The 23,469-nt window shown below is 32.6% G+C and overlaps 1 protein-coding gene and 1 long non-coding RNA gene across 3 annotated transcripts; one reads left to right on the top strand and one right to left on the bottom strand.

Annotated features, from left to right (window-relative positions):
• Window positions 1-300: 300 nt before the first annotated feature.
• LOC128173182 (AP-4 complex subunit epsilon-1-like) lies at window positions 301-22,559 on the bottom strand. 2 transcript variants are annotated; one of them, XM_052838899.1, is made up of 19 exons: window positions 22,303-22,559; window positions 21,595-21,666; window positions 21,325-21,448; window positions 20,667-20,740; window positions 19,585-19,712; window positions 18,460-18,619; window positions 18,048-18,214; window positions 17,885-17,958; window positions 16,709-16,831; window positions 16,499-16,608; window positions 16,144-16,283; window positions 11,761-11,876; window positions 10,792-10,916; window positions 9,410-9,652; window positions 9,034-9,105; window positions 7,807-7,909; window positions 2,380-2,479; window positions 1,587-1,764; window positions 301-1,454 (listed from the first exon to the last, which is right to left on the bottom strand). In XM_052838899.1, the coding sequence occupies exons 1-19, from the start codon at window positions 22,459-22,461 to the stop codon at window positions 732-734; spliced, it is 2,991 nt and encodes a 996-aa protein (XP_052694859.1). In that variant the 5' UTR covers window positions 22,462-22,559; the 3' UTR covers window positions 301-731. The 2 variants fall into 2 exon arrangements, with proteins under 2 accessions (XP_052694859.1, XP_052694860.1); XM_052838900.1 differs by having other exon boundaries at window positions 11,761-11,873.
• LOC128173204 (uncharacterized) lies at window positions 2,612-5,425 on the top strand. Its single transcript, XR_008242448.1, has 4 exons — window positions 2,612-3,596; window positions 4,059-4,128; window positions 4,723-4,796; window positions 5,363-5,425. It is a non-coding gene; the product is annotated as an uncharacterized LOC128173204 (long non-coding RNA).
• Window positions 22,560-23,469: the final 910 nt, after the last annotated feature.

Genomic DNA, 23,469 nt, shown 5'->3' with positions numbered 1-23,469 from the left:
ATCATATTCGATTACAAGAAATAGACTGAAAACGAAGAAGTATTTGGAATAATATTCAGTTAGGTGATGCGCAAGTACGTGAATATGTATACACATAAAAATTAGAAATTGAAGAACGGAGACACCTCAAAAGAAATCCATATAGAAAATTATGGCCGATTTAAAAGAACGACCGTGAGTACCTTGTTGTTATTCATATATAAATTAATGGCCGCGAAGAAAAAGGTGTAATATGTGGATAAATTATTAACTCATGGATTACTTGACATCCCAAATTGTAATCATGATAAACCAATACTTAATATAGGATAATATTTAATTTGTTCAAAGATGAATGATTTATTTTGAAATAAACATTCAAGATATACATTTAACACATGGAACATATTCAGATAAAGTTGACTTATGTAAAATAAACAGTAACATTAAAACAGCAATATCACAGATAACCGCATACCGTGGATCATTTGTTTCCATATACAAAATATTGCTTATAATTAAATAATGCCTAATTGGTGCTAATTGTTTGTTCATTTTTCTGGTATCAACTAAAATGCATACAATTCAGTCACCAAAAGTAATATTATATTGTCATTTATGAAATTGCAATAAATAGAATTATTAAGTTTGGAATCAAAATGCAAAAATTTGCATCCACAAAAAACCCCAAGAAATGCCATATTTATTTATTTTGCATCATTAATAGTAATTGAGCTAATCATTTAAACTCCCTAGCTGACTTTCTCATTGTGTTCCGAGTCGTGGCTGTCCTCCAGAACCTGGTACTGACTGTACAGACTGAGTTCACTCCCCTGTCTACTGCCACCATCACTGTCTGAATCACACACCGCGCCACTCCCACGCACCTCACCCCGGACTCGGACCGTGTCCAGATCGAGTTGACTGAGACTGTACACACTGTCCCCCTGACTCTCTGAGTCGTCCTCCTCCTCCTCCTCCACCCCATCGTACAGACCACTAAACTGTTCACTGCTGTCCTGGATTCTGTCCTCTGGGAAACTCTCAAAACTTAATGGCGGCGGTTCTCTGCTTAAATAGTTCATACCCTGTATCCCCCCTCCCCCCTCCTGGTTCACACTAAGTCCAACAGATTGTTCATGTTGGTGTGTGGTGGTTTTACTATCCTGGCTCTCACCACAGGATTGTTCATGTCCTTGCTGAACATGTTCTGTGTCATCAACAGATAGAGGATCCTGTGACAACACGCCCTCTGTTGATTTCTCTTGGTCTGACAGATCTAGTAGAACACTGCCTGGATCCCGTCTGTCTGCTTCCTGTCTGTCTGCTTCCTGTCTGTCCATCTCCTCTGTGGAGCTTCCTTTCCTCTCAGACTCTTCAGCACTAAGAGCTCTCCAGTCAAGAGAGGTAGAATTCAAGTTTAAAGGAACATCTTCTGACCACAGGTCTTTCCGCTCTTTATCTTGTGCATCACTCTTTAAAAAGGATAAATGTGAACAACAAGGTTATTAATGTAAAATACAGAAGCAACCCGTGATTTACCTGAATAATTCTATTCTCTACAGTTTCTTAACAATAATTTTTTAAGAAAGTCATGTAATTCCAACCTTGCTCTGACTGTGAAATCCACTGAAAAGGGCCGCTGCAAGTTCTTGTTTCTTTTCTAGTTCCCTCTGTTTCTGGTCAGATTCTGCGTGATGACTATCCACGACACTGGGATCCGGTTCCAGAAAACCCTCCTCTCCCCAAACCCTGCTGACCCCCTCTAGCTTCAGATCAACATTTCTACAAAACCAAATGAAGGCAAAAGGATCTCAAATGCTATTTATTCAAGCTATATGCTACATCCAACCATCTACTTATTAATAAAAAAGGATTTCAATAAAACTGATTCAAAGTCACTTAATATATAAGGGGTACCACTGACTATCAGTTTCTTTAATGAATGACACTGCAGTTAAAGTTGAGCCTCCTTATAAGAGTAATTATAAGTTTTAACTTTGAGTAATTATACAATATTTCCAATGAGATATATCATACATGTATACTTCTCCTTAAATAATATATATGTAACTTTTGAGCAAAATTAATGAACTTGACCTTTGAGTACTGATATATTCTTACTTTAAGTTATATATTCTTATATTGAGTAATTATACATTCTTAATTTGAATAATTATATATTCTTACTTTGCGTAAATATAGATTCATACTTTGAGTCATATTATATGTTCTTACTTTGCGTAAATAAAGATTCTTACTTTGAGACATTATATGTTCTTACTTTGCCTATAGATTCTTACTTTGAGTAATTAGACATTCTTACTTTGCGTAAACATAGATTCTTACTTTGAGTAATTATATGTTTTTGAGTATAATTATGTATCATTGTATTCTTACTTTGAGTCTGAGGTGGCCGACTTTGTTGGTTTTCCTGAGGAATCTGATGCCACAGATCCACTCCCTGCATTCTCAGCAAACCCAGAAAACAGGGGATCAACTGTAATATAAAGAAACTACAGTCTCTGTCCAAGGACCAACCAATTACTCAATACTTTGCCATCTTTCGAGGGTCTAGGAACTGATCTTCATTAATATCAATTTTCTAAGTGTGTATCTTATTTATTAAGAGGCAGTCTACGATAGAACCATGCAAAATCAAAATTTTATAATGAAGGGTGTAGATTAATTTTCATAGTTTATCTGGATATATCTAAAGTATATTGTATATTTTATCAAATTTTCATGGTTAAATTTATCTGCACCACTGAAATCCCCCAGATAAGACCATTTCTATTTTTAGCTCATTATTCATGATAAATTTTATGCATGAATAAGGCTAATTTCAGATAGTCATTTAAGTATTAAATAGAGTTTAATCATACATGGAGTCAGATTCACATAACATCTGATACAAATACCTTTGATTTGGTGCACAAATATTTTTTAATTCATTCTTTGATTTTAAGCTAGATAATCAAATATTTTAATAAGATAGATAATGTCTAAAACACACAACTTCTCTTAGTAGGATATAAAACCCCAAGAAACGTTTTAAATTTAGAGTTTCTTGGTTCAAACAATAGAATTATCCATAAAAATATATATTTGAATGGGAATTTGGTTGCAAATAAATATTAAGCTTATATTCCGGTGTTTAAATTCGGGATTTTTACAAATTAAATTATCTCCCTTTGTGGAACTCTCGTGTAAAGAAGATAAAGAAGAATGATTGGAGAAAGCCAAATGTCAACAAAATGGATGGTTTGAAATGTAGTTTTGGTGAAAATTGTAAAGAGAAAGCAGATAATATACTTTAAGATTGTAAGAAAGACACTTCAGCACACTTGAGATTTTTTGAATGTACATCTGAGTCAGATTTTGCACAAATACCAGAATCATTGTGCTGGTGTGCATGGGCTGAGGCTGTCAAATTTCAGCGGGCGTACATGTGCTAAACACAGGCAGGACTGGAATTCAGTGGAAAAGGAAAAGGAGAACATGCTGTCATTCACTACATAAAAAATCTCAATCTGACACAATCGCGATTGGAATTACAATCATTCAAAGCCGAGAGATATGGATGAAGCTGAGCACACATTTTCCAACTGGTTCTGGTAAGAAAAAATTGCCTTTACCTAATGACATAATTCTTAACAAACCAAAAATATTTATATAACAGTACTCTTTTGTGTACCAGTAAATATTGCTAGGACCTACTACGTGTATTTATGCATAAAATAAATGCACATCAATATCAGATTAAAACTACCCCCTCCCCATTTGATTAGATATCTATGAAAAGATATACAGTTCATTTTTTATAGTGGTATAGTGTTCTAAACTTAAAATTTACTTGTTGAAATACTCATACAAATTTGAAAACCTAATTTTATTATTCAAGAAATGAATTAGTGCTTTTATAAACCCATGCTTGATCTCAATTTTCTTACCTGTTGTCACTGATAAATTATTGTTTTGATTATGAACAAAAACTCTGTAAAATGAACCAACGTCTAGGGGAAATTAATGCATAATGGACACATCAGAATGATGTTTGGAATTTTACCATTAAATAGGTGTTCGCAGAAGACGCATTGAGAGAAAACTGTGTCAAGATTAATACAGATCTGAAGGAGGAGTTGAAAGGTGTGTTTTTTACACAACTGATTGACTGAATTATTAAGATGTTTTCAACTCATAAAACTTTGTTGTACACTATATATGAAACAGAAAATATAAATACAAAGGAGTTGAGGAGTACATGTACTACATGTAAGAACAAATGTTGTCTGATAATTTCACACCAAAGATATGGGGGGGGGGGGGTGCCAGGCCTGGATCTTTCATTGAAGTATTTAAGAGAAAAACAGGTTTATACATGAAAATGTCTTAAAAATCAAAGGGCATTTCAAATGGTTAATGTATTTGTCCCATTAAGATAGCAGTATAGTTTGTATTCATGCTAAAAGCTTATTTAGCTGGACAACATTAGAATAACTGATAATAACAATGTCTTTTAATGGATCAAAATCTTTAATCATCTACACTTTATATTTAGTTATATTACAATATGTCTATTGAGAGTTCAACTAATCAACATTTGGGATATTCAATTGATACTTGTATATGTACATTAGATATTGTGTATGAAAATCAGAAATAAGATTTGGCTATATTTTTGTCAGTATATAGACTACATATACATTATATTAGATATACATTAAATGTACTCTTTTGTAGAAATATGCTGTTTATTAGGAAAACTACAGATCCTGAAGCAATGGACGCTGGTATATCTTTTTCTAACCCAAGAGGTATAACAGTGAAAAAATATATGTTTTACAATTTAATAGAATTATTTTTATTGTCTAGTGTTGTGGCTGTTTATAAAAGTTTTATGTGCTCTAGTTTTTTGTGTACTGTACAAGATGATTAATGACGCATACTTGGCATTATTATTATAGATTATCATAGATATTCCAAATATGAATTATTTGACCTTTTTCATTATTGCCGCATGGGTGGTATATATGTTTCTTGAACTGTATGGTTGAATTTCAGTTTTACAGTTCAATGAGTTTAAATGTGATTCAGGCACAAGGACAATGCTAAATGTAGATAAAAGTCACTGTGATCATCTTAGGGATCGAGGTCATTCAAAGATTGGCTGCCACTTGAAATGATTATCATATGTGAATTTTACAATGCATATTTTTTTCTGAGATGTCATATAGTTGTTATTAAAGCTGTCAACGCTTTACATGTATATTATAGTGGTACATATATGTGTGTATCCAACAGCTGAGTTTAGTCTAATACTTTGAATATATATATTTTAATGAATATACCGGTATATATTTATTTTTATATTTATTTTCAGATTTTGATCTTCTGTCATCTCAGAAAACTGTGGGGTCTGATCAGTCCAAAGATGAAAGATCAGAGCATGAAACCTTCAATGAAGCTGTGAAATTATTGTCTTATGGAAATTACTCCCCTGTAAAATCACAGCCATCTATGAATCTTGATCAACTTCAGTATTCAAAGAGAATACGTTTGAATTGGTGATGTTCTTAGACTAGTAGCGCCACATGTATGAATTGATGAGGTTATTTGGCTAACAGCGCTACATGAATTGATGATGTTATTTGGCCAATAGTGAAACATATACATACATGAATTAATGACCATAGTTGTCTTAAATTGCTACATGTTTAAATTGATGATGTTATTTGGCAAATAGTGCTTCATGTATGAATTGATGTTATTAGTGCTATATGTAGGAATCAATGATGTTATTTAGCATTTAGTGCAACATGTATGAATGATGATAATAGTTGTTTAATAGCACTACATGTATGAATTTATGATTTTATTTGACTGAAAGATAAGTGCTACATGTGTGCATTGTTGGTGTTTGGTTATTAGTGCTACATGTATAAATTGATGGTAGTACATGTATTTGTCTAATAGTGTTACATGTATGAATTGAAAATAGATGTCTTATACGGCTACATGTATAAATTAATGATTTTATTTGACTAATAGCACTACATGTATGAATTGATGTTGTTATTTGGCCACAAGTGATACATGTATTAATTGATAATAGTTGTCCACTATTGCTACATGTATAAATTGATGATTTTACATGACTAATAGCACTACATGTATTATTGATGATGTTATTTGGCTAATAGGGATGCATGTATTAATTGATGATGATAGCTTTCTAAATTAAAATTAATTGCACATCTCCGTCTTTTTTTCGTAAGTTACTGAATTATGAATTTTTCAATTCACAGATTTTGTATCTTTTTCTGAAATTAAAATTCTCTATCCGATGTATTCATTGAAGGTTAAATTTGGTTGTATTGCATATTTTATTTCATTGCTTTGTAAACAATGGCTATTCATATTTCATGAAAATAACTGCAATAATTTGGTCTTTGCTTTTTGCTCCATTTGAAGCAAAGGCTCATTACAAGTATCTCTTATAAATGAGTGTTACATGTAGGCTTTTCAGGAGTTTTTTTTTTCATATCAAGTAATATATGTACATTTTGAAGTTTATAACTGTGAATATTAAACAGGTTATTTATTAAGTTAAAGATTGTTATTTGCTGTGTTCTTCTCAGATATCATCTGAACAATATACTTATGCTGTAAACTCTGCTCAAAAATACAAATGTATATGATAAAAAAAATTGTTTGATATGTACACTCATTAAAATTTGAATACATGTAACATGTAATCCATTGTTATTGTATTTTAACAGTTTCATGTCAAAGCGGATGCTTATATAAACTGAGGTGCTGTGGGACATCTGTCGATTTTAATATGGATTAATGTTCATTATAATTGAAATACATTCACCGGTTTAAAATTATCAAATTTTACAATATTTAACCAAAAAGAGCTTTTAAAAATATTTGGAGAGGTAAAAATTGTAAAAACCCAGAGCAGGAGTCAAACTCATGACTTACAAATTCGTAGTACACCCTCTAACCCACTGCGCGTCGCTGTTAGGAGACAAACTTAATTGTCCAAGTTTCCTTTCAATTGCAGCCCCCTCCCCCCCCCCTCGACTGAGGGCAATTCATAGTAATTCTGTGTGTTTAATTTTTAAGACTACTTATTTCTCCATTACTACTTGTTTTATTTGGCAAGGAAAATCTAAAAAAATTATGTAATAGCATTTTTTCTTACCCTAGATAATAGTGCACCATGTCCACCCCCACCCCCTCCCGAATCCACCCACCCCCCAAAATGTCCACTGAATTTCATTTGCAACCAAATTCCCTCAACCAGATTAAAGACAAATAAAGACCATATAAGCTGACAAAATATTATATGAATTGATGCGTTTCTTGGGCAGTTATGCCAGTTTTAGTGCAAATAGGTCAAATTTGGTAAAATTTCAGTATTTTCATGAAGTTAAGGCCCACATATCTTTGTGTATTGTGTATAGAAATTTAAATTCCTTATTATTTAGAATAACTATGGGTTTTCACAATGTGAAGAAATGAGTTTCATTCAATTGCAGTGTGTAATATTTCCAGTAAACTAAAAAGAATTGTATGCTGTCTAATTTTTCAAAAGTTCTATAAATAGAACAAGGGGAAAACCCAGGTGCCACCCGTTTCCATAGTTACTGATGTAATGTAATAAAAATCCTTCTCATTATAATCAAGTTAGGCTATCATGAGTATCTGTGCCAAGTCTCATGAAATTTCGATATACTTCCATTGATAGCCATTTGCATGGTTCTATCGTAGACTGCCTCTTAAATATAGCATAATATACTAGGAGCAACCACCCACCTTTGAGTGGAGACATTCTTAGATTTTTGTGTATGTATGGTTTTGTCTCCCCTTCTAAAGAATCACATACAAAGTCATCCAAATAGGAGAGGGTGAAATCAAACTGCAAAGACAAGTCAATCATTTAATACCTCACAGAGAAAGCCTGTTCTCTTTATACATGCCACATATGTTGAACCAAAAGCTCCTCTAGTTAGGCAAAGGATGACTGCACTACAGGACATGCGATATTTGCATGAAAATAAACTTTTAAAACAAGCATTTTTCTTTCAAATGCAGAAATGGTCGACATGCAAACTGCAACTTTACATAATTGCGTTAAATAAGAGTTTGTTATTACATGTACCAAATACGAATTTGTTTTCATAGGCAGGAGTCATTGCGATTCCTTGAATCTCTATACAATAACGAGGATCCCCACTTTTATATTGACCTCATACATAATCAGCACGTGTTTGTCTTTTGTTCTCCATTTAACAGTAGTTGTATATTTGCATTATCTAAGTTCTTTCAATGAGAGATTAATACACAAACATGCGCTCATGGTTTAAATGAGAAAAAACTACTTCTTCTTACTTTCGCTTTCTCTGTTGTAAACAGTATACTTGTACCATATAGAATAGATAGGGCTATGGTGAAAGTGTGATGATATAATTTTTTTATACATGGCATCGTTATTCACCCTAGTCTAATTTTAGTACCACTCTGATGATGTCAGCTCCACCTCTTATGCATATTAATATCAGTCTTATGTTCGACCAATGGCAGATATGCAAAAATTCTCTATTTTTCGAAAGTTTTACGGAGAAAAACATAGAAAAAGTTTATTGTTCTTAATTTATGTTGGAAATGACAAGACTCTTTAACAAAATAAACAAAAGTCTTATTAAGATAACAGAAGCCACCAAAAAAACCCCTAAACCGGTGTAAGTGCAGTCATCCTTGAATAAATATAAACCTAAAAAATTAAGCCAAAATTACCACTTTACCAAGAAATAACCAACTAACTTTAACAACACCATGACATTAAATTGAAAGAAATACATTGCGGCCATGTATTACAGAAAACAAACTCTTTTTTTTTTTTGGTGGTATTCTTAAAATTTGCACAAGACCAATTGTAACATTTATAAGAAAATGATATTTTTACTTGTTTTGAGACTTGCCAACACAGTGAAGTACGGTAGATAAGTTTTGTACAATTTGACCAACGTTTGACCTGTGTACCTGTGTCAGGTCCCGTCCCCGGGGGTCCACTGTCAGTGGTCTGGCACACAGTCTCTCACACTCCAGCAGCTTCTATCAACAAAATGGCAACCAAGAATTCAAACTGTACATTCTAATGATAAATGTTCTGACCTATATAACAAAGGTTGAAATCACCATTTACATGTATATGTGCTGAACTGCCACTTAGTTTTCTGCATTGCTATATCTAACAACCATTATTTACTTTTATTCAAGTTTGCCAAAGAAATAACCAAAAATATACCTTCATACATGTACACCCATGATACAAGTATGTTCTTTAATCAATGAAAGTTTATGAATTTATTTACTTCTCGACTGAGCATAATAATAATGTGATACATAATATATTGACCTGTAGCAGAGTGTAATCTTGTGTCGTGTCACAGAAGCTCACACACTGGTCTCTCATGTCCCTCACTGCCTTCGTTACCACGCCTGGCTGCACTATCCCCCCACACAACAGACTCGTCACACATGACAGGATCCACAGGCGAGTCAATGTGTCAAGGGACTGTCTCAAAAACTGTTTCTGTAGAAGGGACATAACTTTGTCATCAGGCATATTCTTCAGCAGATATGAGCACTCACTCAGTACCTACAAACAAGAGGGTAACATGAGTATCTTAGTATTTTTTGAAACGACATGAAATTCATTGATTCAGAAATTAACTTTAAATAAATAATCATTCTCAAATTATCACATGTTTAGCTCAATAATATCAACTGGATATCGCTAATGTAATAAATTTTGTTATTATACTTTCATGTTAAATACTGAAATCTGATTGGTTTAGACGCAGTTGGTGATCCGTTCGATTACCCTCAACGTTATCAACACACTTGGTACAGGTAACACAACAAATTGTTACATGCGCGTAAATTATGTGCTTACGGTTCGCCGTAGAATTAACTTCATTTCTATATAAAAGCAGTAAAATTTTCTTTAAAATTAAGACATTCAGTATAATAAAATAAACAGTGCCTGTTTGGGAGGGTAACTGTTGAAATTGACACCTCTCGAAAACCATTGTCAACCTTCGCTTCGTATTGGTTGACAATGGTTGTGTCAGGGTGTCAATTTCAGCAGTTACCCTCCCAAACAGGCACTATTTATATACTGTAATATTACACTGTGTATTCTAACCAGACGTGATGTCATAATTAAACATTACATAGGTTTAGTTTGATTGGCGTAGAATGGAAAATTAAAAGAAATTCAGCTGAAGTGTGCGGAGTTGTAAATGTGAATTAATGCTGTTTTAATTTTTTCCATGGATTGATAAAAATATGTTAAAAAATAAAATGTTCTTTTGTTAATCTTCAAGGAACTTTTTTTTTTATGCGTAAAGTTAATAATATCTTGCAGTAAATGTGTTGTGGCTAACAATTATAATATTTACAGAAATGATTGAGATGTAACAAAAGACGTGGTAAAAGTTGATAAAAAGAATCTCTGATGGTTTGCGATGGTATATGATTTTTATCCAACTCGTTGAGTGCTTTCTATCCCCTCACCAAGGCTCGGGGATAGAAAACACACGTACATCTCGTTGGATAAAAATTATATACCATCACAAACCATAAGAGATCCTATATATAGCAGTAATATTCCCTTGGCTATGAAGTTGCAACACAAAACATTCAATATAAAGTATTTCAAGAATAAGTTTGGATTGCACATGTATGATAACTTTACCCATGAAGCAATATTGGGAGATATTGGTATAACTTTACCCATGATGCAATTTTGACCAGTTCTTTTGAGCAGTTTTCCTGGAATAGCCCCTGCACAGATTTCTTGACCAGGCTCTGTACTGCCTCCGGTACCTGCCTACTGGTGTCTCGGGGATAGTTCAAGACTGAAATTGTGCAATACAATTGTTCAATTAAATTATGTTTCTATAACTGCAAATTTAAATGCAGAGGAAACAGTTTCATACAATACTGAAATTTAATTTTCATAACAAAAAGATTCTTTCATAATCTACCTAAAAAAGAAAATAACTGTTTGTTTACTTTTTTGAAACTGAAAAAATATATACTGTAGATTACTAATTAAATGCGAGGAAGCACCTCTCGCGATTTTTTAAAATTATTAAAATTTATTAAAATTTTAAAATTATTAAAATTATTTTCTGAGAGTTGATAACTATAAGAAACAAGGAGAAAAGTTCCTCGTTCACGATTTTATATTCTCGCCATTTTATGCAAACCAGAGAGATCGTGGAATTAAGTACTCGCGTAATATAAGGAATTTACAGTAAATATAAATATAATTAAGTCATAACGATCCAGTCTAGATCTAGTTTTACAACCACTACCTGAGTGGTTAAATCATTCTCAAGTTGATCTCTAAATAAACCATACAATTTTTCTATATTTAGTTAACTATTTTTTTTAAACGTAAAATTTCAATAATATTTTGATTGTGTTCATAAGCCTCTTCTGTGTTTACAGGGGCGAGTCTCTCTGACCCTGTGTTTACAGGGGCGAGTCTCTCTGACCCTGTGTTTACAGGGGCGAGTCTCTCTGACCCTGTGTTTACAGGGGTGAGTCTCTCTGACCCTGTGTTTACAGGGATGAGTCTCTCTGTGTTAACAGGGATGAGTCCCTCTGACTGTGTTTACAGTGATGAGTCTCTCTGTGTTTACAGTGATGAGTCTCTCTGACTGTGTTTACAGGGATGAGTCTCTGTGGACCTACCCTGTGAGAGCTGGTTCAGGACTCGGTCCACCATGTCCCTGGGCAGACCGCTGCGCTCCTCTCTCAGGATTGTCAGGACCATGTCATAGCCCCAAACACCATCTAAGCTGTATCTACTGCTGCTCAGGAAAACTAATAGACAGACCAATTCACATTCACACACACAGCCACAAACATGCATAATAAGAAAATCTGCAATTATTCTTAACATTTTCTATTACAACGGATAATGAGTTTGTCTTTACTATCTTTTAACTGTAGAGGTCTGCATGGTATAGAAAAGAGAAGGGATGTTTTTAACTTTTTGAAACAGAAACAAAAGTCAATTTATTTTTTACAAGATACACATTTCACAGAAGATGATGTTAATATGGTACGATCAATGTGGGGATATGAAATCTTTATTAGCCCAGGTAAAACTGACTCCAGAGGGGTGGCAATCTTATTTAATAATAATTTTGAATATGAAATCACTCAAGTAACAACTGATGAAATTGGTAATTATTTAGCAATTGATCTAAGAATAGAAAAATACAATATCCTTCTTATCAATATATATGGCCCTAATCGTGACTCACCTGATTTTTATGAAAATATTCAAAGTAAGGTTGAAAACTTTTATGGAGACTTTGTTGTTATAGGTGGAGATTTTAATTTAGTTCAAGAAACATCTCTAGATTATTATAACTACAAACTAATAGGAAATCCAAAAGCAAGGAAAATAGTTTTAGAATTAATAGAAAAACTTAACTTAAAAGACCCATGGAGAAGCTTGCACGAAGATCAAAAACAGTATACATGGTTTGGTCCATCCAATAAAAAAAGCAGAATAGATTTTTTTTTGGTCTCTTCACATTTGTTAAATTTTGTACATAAAGCAAAAATAGATATAGGGTATAGGTCAGACCACTCTATTGTACTTATTGATATTGTTTTCTCACATTTTGTCAGAGGGAAGGGATTTTGGAAATTTAATAATTCTCTGTTGAAAGATAAAGAATATGTAGTTGGGGTGAAAAAAGTTATAGTTTCTCTAAAACATCAGTATGCAGAAAAATCAGACTCACTGGAAGCTATAGAACAAATACCTGATGCCCTGTTATCTCTAACTATTGATTACCAGTCCTTCTTTGAGCAGATCTTACTCCATATTAGAGGATATACAATTGAGTACAGCTCGAGAAAAAAAAGAAATAGAGTAAATATGCAAAAAGAAATAGAAGAAAAGATGAATACTATAAGAAATAATGAATATGAAACTAATAATGATGAACTTATTCTTTTGCAAAATGAGTTAGAATTAATCAGAAAAGAACACATGAAAGGTTTAATGGTAAGAGCTCGTGCTAAATGGATTGAAGAGGGCGAAAAGCCTACAAAATATTTCCTTGCTCTTGAAAAACGAAATTATATAAATAAAACAATATCCAAAATTGCCAATGACAGTGGAGTTCTAATCACAAATCAACAAGAAATACTTAATGAAATTAAATACTTCTATCAAACCTTATATAGCAATAAAGATAATGACTTGAATGATGTTGATATAGAAGAAATTATAGATAAAAGCTTGGTAAACATACTTGATAGTAATATGTGTGAAAAACTAGAAGGAAAAATAACCTATTCAGAAGCCTTAGAAGCTCTAAAAAATATGAAAAACGATAAATCACCAGGTTCAGATGGCTTTACCGCCGAATTTTTTAAATTTTTCTGGAAAGATATATGCCACTTCTGGTTAATGTCAGCTAATGAAGGCTTTGAAAAGGGACTACTATCAACAACTCAGAAACTAGGAATAATATCTATCTTGCCAAAAGAAGATAAATGTAGAGAATATTTAAAAAATTGGAGACCAATATCACTTTTAAATGTATCTTATAAACTAATATCAGCATGTATCGCAAACAGACTAAAACAAGTACTAGACTACATTATAAATGAAAATCAAAAGGGTTTTTTAAAGGGTAGGTTTATCGGAGAAAACACCCGTTTTGTTTATGATATTATCAATGACACAAAAATAAGGCAAATTCCTGGATTGATATTACTTATTGATTTTGAAAAAGCTTTTGACTCAATATCATGGTCTTTTATGTTCAAAGCACTTAAATTTTTCAATTTTGGTCCAAATATTATTAGATGGGTGAAAACACTTTATACAGATGCAAAGTTATGTGTGATTCAAAATGGAATTTTTTCAGATTTTTTCAATATTGGGCGCGGATGTCGACAAGGAGATCCTATTTCACCATATCTTTTTAATATATGTGTAGAAATCATGGGTATTATGATAAGACAAAATAGACATATCAAAGGAATACACATACAAAGAGATTTCTGTTTGTTTCAATATGCAGATGATACAATTATGTTTTTAGATGGAACTGAAAAAAGTTTAAAATCAGCTTTAGATCTTCTCTTTCAATTTTCAAAATATTCAGGGTTAAAACCAAACTTTGGAAAAACCAAGGCCATTTGGATAGGGTCAAAGTTAGGAAACAAGGATATTTTATGCTCTAGTTTTAAAATACAATGGACAAACGAGGATTTCAATGTATTAGGAATTAAATTCAACTCAAGTCTAAATAATATTACAAAAATAAATTTTGACCATAAACTTTCTTTGATAATCAAGGAAATTAATAACTGGAATAAAAGGCAGTTAACCCCCTTAGGAAAGATAACTGTTATAAAGTCAATATTACTACCTAAACTGACACATCTTTTCATAACGTTGCCTACACCAAGTAAAGAGTGGTTAAAACAACTGGAAAAAACCTTTTTCCAATTCATTTGGAATGGAAAAAATGATAAAATATCAAGAGCACTATTAATTCAGAAGTATACTGATGGGGGGCTCCAAATGGTACATTTAGATTCATACATCAAATCACTGAAACTGTCTTGGTTCAGAAGAATTTTACAATCAAAAGATAATCTACTGAGTACTCTCTATAGCGTAATTACAAGAAGTACAATATCTAAACTTTTGCAATTGGGATCTGATTATCCAAAAAATCTCTCAAATAGTATCAACAACTTATTTTGGAAAGAAACTTTATTATCATATAGTGATTACATTGACATTGTACATAAATCATTGGATGCACAACACATTCCTGTCTGGTTTAATCCTCAAATCAAAATTGATAAAAAATCACTGTTTTTTGAAAGTCTATATAAGAAAGGCTTTATGTATTTGTCTGATTTTTTTAATAATCTTGGAGAGTTTATCCAGCTTGATGAATTTGGTGTTAATCTGCCATTTACCACTGTACTTGGATTAAAAAAAGTCATTTGTCTACATATTAATGACAACTATTATGCACATAAGCAATTTCCTCTCCTACCAGCATCTATAAATATTTTACAAAAAAATAACAAAGAAGTGTATAATGTGTTTATTCAAGATATCCATTTTTGTGCTAAACATGAACATAAATGGGAAACTTTACTCGAGTTAGATGATACATTTAGTTGGAAATCAAAGTATAATGCACTTTTTAATTGTACAAAAGATAGTAAACTTTTATGGTTGGAATATAGGATATTCCATAGAATTCTAGGAACAAACAAATATTTATTTAATTGCAAAATCACATGCAATAACAAATGCAATCTTTGTACAAAAGAACCTGAGTCAATTGAACATTTATTTTTTTATTGTCATAAGAGTAAACAATTATGGGTGCAATTAGAGCATTTTTTGTCTTTTTATTGTCATTTTGATATAAACTTCTCATTAAGTGAAGTAATATTTGGCTATACAAGAGAAAAAAATGATATAGTTAATATTTTGATATTATTAACAAAACAATATATTTTTTACAAATCAAGAAAAAGTTCTGATCTGCATATTAGTGAATTATTGAAATCAATATTGGCATATTATTTGGTAGAGAAAAGGTTGTTTGCAATAAAAATGAGATGTGATGAATTTATTAATAGGTGGAAAACTATTGAGAATCTTATTGCAAACATTCATGTTTAATTATTTTTAATCATCTCCATATTTTTACTTGCTATAATAGGCATTATACATATATCTATATCAACATGTAAATTTGAAATGCATCATATACTGCAGTAACCCCTTAGTAACCGTGGTAAATGTACATTTAGAATGAGTGTGAGCGTGAAAGTTTGTGTTCTGTCTTTTTGGTGTGTTTGTCTTTATGTAGAACTATTGTATTGAATGGTAATAATAGAAATAAAGTATGAAGAAAAAAAAAAAAAACAAAAAAAAAAAAAACATGCATAATGATTTATATCAGTAACAGACAACTGATGCATGCATTTCCCCCCTGGTTTAGTGTTAGTGTATGCATCATTTACTTATCCTGTTACCAGACTCTGTTAGATGTTGGGTGTAAAGGATACTTTTCTGTGAGAGTGAGAATCCTGTCTATGAGTTCTGACTCACTGAAATCTTTCCTGGGACGAGCCAGATGTTCTATCAGTTTACTACAAACCACCTTGACATTGCTCTCATTGGCCATACTGAACAAAAGGTCAACAGTCTGCAAGATAAGTTGTACTAAATGTATTTACAGTCAAAATGTATTCAATACACTTTCAGCAGTAAAGATAAATGTACTATACTATAAAGTCAAGAAAAATAGATTTATTCACTTTTTTTTCTTGAAGGGGCAAAGTAAAAGACAGTCATAACCATAGCCAGTGTTTACTGTCATCCTTTACTTGTATGTTCTCTGTGTGACAAACATTCATTTACCTTTGATTGGATGGCTGGATCTGGGTCTTCAAGAAGCTCTACAACAATCATCTGGCAGTCTGTGATGCTCTCCGGGCTCACAGCTATCAAGTGAGTCAGTGCTTTCACACCTGGTTAAGACAATTTCAGTAAGAGTTAATTAGACTGACGCTGCATGAAGTTAAAAGCCCTACCAGCAGGCAGTGATTGATAATCTGCAAAACATCTCACCTATGTACTTGAGCACATAGCTAGTGGAGCCGATGAACCTTTTGACCCTGACACTGGCTTCAGTCAGGAGAGCTCTGTGGGGCACTATCCTGGTTATAGTCACAATACACTCATACATCACAGCTGAAAAAGTGTCACAGCTCAATCAAATATGACCCCAAATGTATATGCATATTGAATACATATTAAATATTCGCCATGTCAAATGTAGAAAGCTATCTTATTGAAAATCAAATTCGGCCAAATAATTATATCGTACAAGCTTAATACATGTACATGTAATAAGTTTACCATAATGTCTTGAAAGGCAGGGTAATCCATCAAAGTTTAACATAAAATACATTAGTCTTCTCTTATATTCTATTTTCCTGAAGATTCAAGTGGTATATCTTACATAGAAATGTTTTTTTCTTTTTTTTTTTATTTCATATGCATTCTAGAAAATGTGCAAAACCAAGAAAGATTTCATTGTACACTTATTGGTCAAATATAAAATAGAACATTTTGGAATTTGAGGCAATAGTCCAAATAGCTCGAGAGTTAAATTTTGTTGATGGCATGTGTGGTGGATCGCATTCCGTTTCTATCCGATCCGTTTATATCTGTTTATTTTGTTGAAATTGTCACGAACTGTTTTCCGTATTAACTTTTGGCGCTATATTCTAGCTTCCCACATTTTCCTATGTTCCAAGGCATTCTGTCTTTCTACTCTTGCCAAAACTTACAGTCATTATCAGTGTAAGTAAACGTATATGTATTTTGTACATTGTTTCTTTCATAGTTCGGTATTACCATCATGATGATTTCTTTAAACCTTTCAGTATAAAATGGTGTAATGTTTACATTTTTCGATTAACTTGACCTACATTGTCAACCTACATGTATACCTGTATCATAGCGTTTACATAGTTTTTACATTTGTACTTTATTCTAAGTTAAATTTGTATTTTGTCTTGTTTGCAGCTTTTACAATATTAAATCGTTATCTATCTGTCTAAGTTGTCTGAATCAATTGGGAGACAGAATAGCATGTATTCAGAACAGATAACTTATTGAAACTTAACAAGTAAGTGTTCGTGTGCCACTTATTGCAAGCTTTTTTGTAAGTTAGGGACTACCCCATGTAAACTTGAGTATTCCCATGGAGTTATAGATCTGCAGTTAGAAAGCACTAACCGTATGACATCCTTGCCTTGGTATTAAACTTGTCCAACAGATCCCTCAGCAGAGGGTACATACTCTCACTGTTTCTACATGAATAGAAAAAGAAATCATATCAAAAGTGCTTAATAAGAAGTCATAGTACATCGTAGCATCACAGACAGTGTATGGCACTCACTTCTTGTTTTCTCTGCCAAGACAGGCTAGAGCTCTGAGAATGTCTATTTGTAACCATGGTAATGGAATGCCATGATATTCAAAGGATGATGGGAGACTTCTGTTCATGATCTGTTGTAGAATACTGCAGAGGTCAGAGGTCAACGTCTCGATGCTCTGAAGTCCACTCTGTAGAGAAAGAAATTACCGGTAAACAAAAATTAACCAAAACATGTTTCTGAACAGTTTACTGTTAAATTAATAAATAATTTTGTATGCTGTATAAAATTAATAGAAAATAATATCAGTCTATGTTTCCATTGCTGCATGATTAACAAAAATTAGTAATTGAAGCTGTATTAAATTAGCTCTCTCCAACTTTTATTTCTGACACTTTTGAAAGATAGAAATGGAAAACAAGAAATTGGCCGTACTTTGAGCAGTTGGAGCTGTATTTTGACTCCAATGGACATGACCCCTGGATCTTTGTCATAGAGCAGCTTCCTACAGTTCTCCTGTAGATGGCGCTGGTAGCTGGGGGTCAGCCTGATAAACCTGAGGATACAACAGGCCGCCCTCATCCTCACCAGCTCCCTGTAAATACAGTCACAGAGTGAATACTGGACCAACTAAAACACAGATTGCCAATGTATAAATCAACAGGCTTTTATTTTCAAATAATTCAAGTTTGCTTGCAACATGTTATTTGATGGGCTAAACAAAGGACTATATTTGGTATTGTCAAATGTCTGCCCCCAATTGTAACAAATATTTAAATGGTATCGTATCAAAATAAAATTTTCATTAAACATTATACAGAGGATGTCTTGATATTAGTCATCATTGTCCAATAGCTATTCATCTATGACATCACAAAAATGGGCAAATTCCCTAAATTTTGCAAAAAAATGAAAATATTGTCATTTTTCCTTCATATTTTGCCTTCGATAGTATAGAACTCATGTCTGCTCAAATACCATTTTCACATATATTTTTGCTCTTATACCGGTAATAATATAGTTAAAAATGAGCATGCAAGCATACATGTATGCTTGATGTTTCCCAGTTAAAAAACCATAAAAAAATCACCCATTTTTTGCTCTAAAACATTAATTTATTAAAAGAAGACAATCTTCATGATGTCATTTATACATTATAATGTCACTGGGGTGATCACTTTTTACATACTGATCTTAAATATGATTTCAACTATCTTCAGCCATATTTTTAAATCCCTCCATGAAAATTTAATTTGGGGGGCAAGAAATGCATAATACCACACAAAGTCCTTTGTTGATATTGTTTAACAAATTATGTCTATGAAACAATACTAGACGTATCAATCTGATGTCACATTCAAATGTTATCATCGGGATCTTTATCTTTTAGGAAAATCATGTCTTATTTTCAGAACTTAATGGTAGAATATCAAATTAATATGGAGAAACATATGAAAATGAAATTAATGAAAATATTACATACTGACTAAAATTCAGATATCAACAATTGTGTTTATTTGCATTGATTTTCAATAAATTGGGGACAAATAGAATACAGACCTGGGATGTTGTAATTTTTTCTGGACTAAAGGCAACATCATGGAAACAACCCCAACATCTGACTGAACAAGATGGCAGACTGCAGACAGGGCAATACAGTTGTCTAGAATGTTGGTGCTCTGCAGGTCCTTCAAGAGAAAGACAGAAGATATTTTGAAATAAAAATACATGTATATTGGCATTTACATTAAATAAATCAATATTTATAAAAAAAACATCTTGACCATGCATGTTGCTGACATTAGGATTTGAATGACAAGCTCTAAATATCAATCTGAATGATAATTACACCTCACACACCACTTCTTTGTCAACGGTTGTATATTTTGCCAAAATAGAAATTCCACAGAACAAAATATGGACCCATATGTGTTTGAAAATGTGTATTCCCTATCAAACAATCTACACAATAGGTCCCTGATGTAATAATCCTAGCCCTTTTTATGAACAATATGCAATTCATATACATAGAAATGAACATTTATCAGAAACAACTTGACAAGATAATCAAATAAGCACAATTAAAATTTTTAGGAGCATGATCAATGAAAGCAAGAGGCTCATCAGCCATCCATCTCACCTGACTGTCTGTCCCAGATTACCTTTTCCAACACTTTTTTATGAATTTTAACAAAAATACACATATCTGTCAAAGAAGTACAATTGTAATCGATTTTAAGGGCAAAACTCAAGGATTTCTTCATAGATACATCAAACTTCATTCAATTTTATGTGGAGAAATTAACATGAATGAAAACAACTTTTGGTCTGAAAACTCAAAAAACCTTCTGCTAAAAAGCAAATACTGCGCTTATGATAATATTATAAAAAGTTCTCAAAGATTATTTGCAGCTGTGGGAGTATTGATTAACAAATAATTAATTACTGGAGTTCATGTAGTCTGTATTTAATCAATATTCAACATAATCCCTTACAAATGATAAATGATATTGGAGATGAAATCCTAAGCTTATTATGGTAAACTGGAAATGAAAAGTTGGAATTGTTGAATGTCCTTACAAGGTTCAATTCATGAACTGACTATCTTCTGAGTGGCATTCGCCAGTTCATGATCTACCAACCTTTTGAATGGTGTTCATCAGCAAAAGGCTCAGTTCATGATCCTGGTGAAGTAGAAGGATAGCTGCTATGTAGCCTGTATAAACATAAATGTCATAATCATGACCATTATGTCAATACAGTAAAACTCGTTTAGTACGAACACAGATATAGAAAATAGAAAGTGAAGTTTTCTTGAGTCCCCAGTAAATCTTCACAAATCTTTGCAAAATTTTATGGTTATAACGAATTTACGGATTTACGGATAACGATTTTGAATTCCGTAGAGGTGAAAAATAACGAAATTTAACACTTTTATAACAAATTTCTTTACAGTTTAAAAACTTTGCACTACCATTTTACATAATAGTTCAATTCACAATCCGATTGTTAAAGGTATCAAAGTAATGTATTTTTATTTTAAGCATATATTATTAAAATTAATAGTCTTGTAAAATGAAAACATGTATATATTGAATTTGCTATATATATTATTACGAATTTGATATACTGATATAACGAATTACAGATATAAGGAAGTATATCCACTGGTCCCTAGGGCTTCTCTTTAACTGATTTACTGAACATGTATGTATCTATTATAAATAAATGATTTTGATATTAGTGTTAATGTTGCATATTCATGCACTGATAAAACTTCATAGAAAAGCAAGAACTTGCCCATTCTTTTCTCAAGTCCAGTGCCCTGTTGGGCGAGTTTGATGGTGTGAATAAAACCAAAGGAGACGTCGTATCCCAACAAGTGGCAGTAAACCAGCCTAAACAGCAATTCACCCACCGTGCCCTGTAGTAAATCAACATTCATACAGTACAAAGTGCTGACCCAGGCAGGCCCGGGTCACTTACATGTACTAGTCGGTCTGATCACAGTGTTACAGCATTCTCTTACTGTGTTTAAGATTGACTGCATTGTCTGTACAGATACTGTACCTGTGAAACATCTGTTCTGTTCAAACTCTCTTGAATCTGCTTCAGCTCATGTGTAATGAAAGTTTTCTCTTCCTAAACAGTAAGAAAAAAAGATACAATTTATAACATTTTGTAATGATCAGATTTAAAAAGATTCTTGTATACAAGTTGACTTTCTTTTTTATATATGGGAATTTTTTGTACCCGAGTTGACTTTCATTTTTTATACAGGAATGTTTCTTTACAAAGAGGTTGGTATATATATTCATATAATTGACAATTTGACAAATGCAACAAAAACAGGAACTCGCGAAGGACTATAAAGAGTTAACTACATAAGCATGCAAGGTTTTCTTTGAGGCAAGAAACAAAAGATTGAGTCACATTAACTTAAAAAGAGTGCAGGCCCGTGGACCATAAAACTTAGAGAAGCTCACTTTTGATTTCAGTCTAAGACTTACTTTTCTGCTATATATTTTCCCTCATGTAAAAGTGAGACTGAGATCAAAAGTGAGCTTCTCTAAGTTTTATGGCCCCGGGGCCAGATGTAGGATTCTAACTGTTATCCTAGGATTCCTAGCACATAAACGCATATCAACGAAGAGCTGACGTGTTAACGGCGAGAAGGAACCTTGAGCAAGAGTTATATAATGAGGCAGATGAGTAGATACTACATAAGTACAGACAAACAGACAAAAGGACAGACTGACAGCGGTACGTAAGTATTACCGTTAGACTGCGACATCTACTGACGCTGCACAGGAAGCCTTGAAATGCTCGCCCCATTATTTTTTTCTGAGGCATAGTCTTTTCTCCTGGAGACCCTCGAGGGCCATCAGAGAACAGCTTAGGTAGCGAAGCAAGCGTCTTCTCTATGATATCTGACATCTTCTTCTTCTTTTTAAGTCATCCTGTGTTAATAGTAATACCGACAGAAATGTAAGTTTATGTTCTAAAATTAAAAGTAGCTTACGACCATGACTACTTTCGTTTTTAAAATAAACGGAAATGAAAATGTTGAATTGTGATATTAACTCGCACTAAGATTTATTCGTATGTGTCATAATGAAACGTCAGATAAAAAATCGGAGAGGATTATAAGATAATATTTACATTCTACTGTGTTTTCTCATTAAATTCTGTGATCTTCAAATGCCTCTAAATGCAACAAGTAGTCAAAGGTCAAATTGACGAGGTTTTTTTATGACGTCACAAACGTTGAACGCTGTAAACTGCAACGTCACAAGCGAAAATCAAAGTTCACGCTTGTGGCTGTTACTGTGGCTCTTCCATTAATATTAACTTACCCTTAGGATAAGATCGGAATTTTAAGGTATAATTCACACTTGCAGACAAGGCAAGAAGTTAAAAAAATGTAAATATAAGCATTAAATCATAATTTTTTGAAGTATACACTCTCATAACTGCCGCGGTGTGTGCATACAAATTTTCATAACGCGCTAACGCGCGTTACTCAATTTGTATGCACACACCGCGGCAGTTATGAGAGTGTATACTTCAAAAAATCATGATTCAATGCTATATTATATTTAAGGAATGAATTCAATATTTATTAGTTTTATACGATATATATCGTAAACTGTTTCAAACCATTATATATCGTATAAAACTAATAAATATTGAATTCATTTCTTATAATTTAATTTTTTTACTCTTTAATTCATTGTAGATAAAAAACGGTAATTTTACCTTTAAAATGACGTAAAATTGTACAAAATTCAAACGTAACGTCAGGCGTATTGATACGTTTTTGACGTTAGTCTTACTACGACTTAGGCAACATTCTATATACGATATAAAATGAATTTTTTTAGCCAATCAGAAAGCGCGTTACAACCAGAATCAAATTATTATTGTCATCTGCTTAATTAGAAT

Source organism: Crassostrea angulata, chromosome 2 (assembly GCF_025612915.1).
Source record: "Crassostrea angulata isolate pt1a10 chromosome 2, ASM2561291v2, whole genome shotgun sequence".
Lineage (NCBI taxonomy): Eukaryota > Metazoa > Mollusca > Bivalvia > Ostreida > Ostreidae > Magallana > Magallana angulata.
The sequence above is the reverse complement of the archived record's forward strand: the minus strand, read 5'-3'. Positions and strand labels throughout refer to the sequence as shown.

What these genes read in the sequence shown, in the direction of transcription:
- LOC128173182 (XM_052838899.1), bottom strand. Translation starts at nt 22,461, where the DNA reads ATGTCAGATATCATAGAGAAGACGCTTGCTTCGCTACCTAAGCTGTTC. An exon ending in ACAGAACAGATGTTTCACAG is followed by an intron (nt 21,449 to 21,594) that starts GTACAGTATCTG and finishes GATTTACTACAG; the next exon opens with GGCACGGTGGGTGAATTGCT. An exon ending in AAGAATGTCTCCACTCAAAG is followed by an intron (nt 2,480 to 7,806) that starts GTGGGTGGTTGC and finishes TTTATATTACAG; the next exon opens with TTGATCCCCTGTTTTCTGGG.